The 1,759-nt window shown below is 43.1% G+C and overlaps 1 protein-coding gene across 5 annotated transcripts in view; it reads left to right on the top strand.

The window, feature by feature from the left end:
- Cdca7l (cell division cycle associated 7 like) overlaps positions 1–1,759 on the top strand; it is a 60,389-nt gene that overhangs the window by 8,789 nt on the left and 49,841 nt on the right. For 3 of the 5 annotated variants that reach the window (XM_028773187.1, XM_028773186.1, XM_028773190.1), the window contains one exon: positions 178–323. The exons of 1 other annotated variant lie outside the window; for it this stretch is intronic. In XM_028773187.1, the coding sequence (XP_028629020.1) occupies positions 279–323 (45 nt within the window). In that variant the 5' untranslated portion in view covers positions 178–278. The remainder of the gene's footprint in view (positions 1–177; positions 324–1,759) is intronic. One more of the 5 variants, XM_028773188.1, reaches the window with a different exon arrangement.

The raw sequence follows: 1,759 nt of genomic DNA, 5'->3' as shown, positions 1-1,759 counted from the left end.
TCCTTCCTTCCTTCCTTCCTTCCTTCCTTCCTTCCTTCCTTCCTTCCCTCCTTTCTTTCATTAAAAAGGCTTTATTTGCAGAGGGGCAGGAATTTTATCAAACAAGCCAAATCTCATGTCTGTCATCCGACTCCTCAGACTCCTCCTTCTTCTCATCTTTCTTCTCCTCTGCTGCAGCAGGGTCAGAACCAGCAGCAGGAGCTACAGAGCCAGGGACCTGCAGAAACAGACCAGCCCTACCAGCAGGCACATTGGCCAGCTTGCCAACACTCTGAGCAATGACATCCTCAATGTTTTCCCCATTCAGCTCACAGATGACCTTGGTGAGTCTGTTATCATCTGCCTTGATGCCTATGCTGTCTAGTATTTTCTTGATGTCTTTGGCTGTAGAAAAGGAGTTGCCCCCAAGGACAGCTAGCAGATAAGAGGTGATGCAGGGAATGTCGGTTACAGTGAACAGACCTCGAACGTTTGACCTTGGTGGCATCGGGCAGAGGAAAAAAAAAAGCCTTTCTGTTTCTTTATTCTGAATTTCCTAAGGTCAAATATTGAAACTTCTGCACTAACACAACACATTTCTTCATGTTTCATCTCTCTTTTTTGCTCAACTGTGTAGGGAATTTCTCGAGCCTTTCATTGAACATTCTATTTGAGTGATTATGATCTTGATTTCAAAGAACTCTACTTCTATTTGTGTTTCTTCTGCATAACACCCTATTCTTAAATATGAGTGTGCTATTGAGACATTGGACAAGGAAGGGGGCCCAATTTAACATGAGACACTGGGATCAAGCATCAGCTAAAAGTTGTTTAAGTTATTGTTCCTGCTAACATAAGTTCCTTACTTTTTAGTGTACTTTGTTTTCTTGGTTAATTTTATTTCCATGTTTTGCCTGCATGCACGGTGAGTGCCTGGTATCTATGCTGACTTTTGTATAAAGAAGCAAGGTAGAAAACAAAAGTTAATGTTATGTCAAGTAATGACTTGCTTTCCCCCCACCCCCAACCAACCCTCAGTAAGTACCCTTCGGTTCTGTTGAATACACTGATACTTTCTCTGAACATGAGTTATACTCTGTGCATATATGTTACACTATTCCTGGGGAAATGTGAGCAAACATTCCCAGACCAGGTAGGGAGCAAATGACAGATCAAAGTGAGGCCTGAGCAAATGAGCAGAGCATCCAGAGAGTCTGACCAAAGTTTCTTACGGGAGCAGAAATGACTCAAAAGTCAATGACACCACCAAAGTCCCCCAACCCCACCCCCAAGCATGGGTGATGGTATCACCAAAGCCTCCCCATGAATCTTGTAACCAGGGTACACTGTACAATGTGCAGGCAGTCCAACAGGTTGGAACATGTCTTTTCCAGGCAACTCCATTGGGCTGAGTTTCTTCCAGGCAGCTTGGCTGCTGTGTGTCTCTCCCAGGTGTCTGTTCGGTCTCTTTTAGGTCGCTTGGTTGATTAAGCCTTTTTCTGTGCAGCAACACTGGACTTTAAGCGTCTCTCAGCAGACCTTATTGTTTATTTATGCTTGAGGAGCCTAGAGAATCTGGTCAGTTTCAGGAACTTCTGGGATTGAAGGAGCTTCTCTGTAGGATGCAAAGTTTTACCTCGTTTTAGGACAACCTGTGTCTTAATAAACTTCCCTCCAAAATGGAAGGCTTTATTTCATAGGACATTACTACACAATGTAGAATCATTTGCAGCTACAAATAGGTAAGAAAACATAAACCAAGCAGTTTCAAAAAAAATAG

Source organism: Grammomys surdaster, unplaced genomic scaffold (genome assembly GCF_004785775.1).
Source record: "Grammomys surdaster isolate TR1022 unplaced genomic scaffold, NIH_TR_1.0 223, whole genome shotgun sequence".
NCBI classification, from domain to species: Eukaryota; Metazoa; Chordata; class Mammalia; order Rodentia; family Muridae; genus Grammomys; species Grammomys surdaster.
Note: the sequence above shows the minus strand (reverse complement) of the source record. Positions and strands in the feature narration are given on the sequence as shown.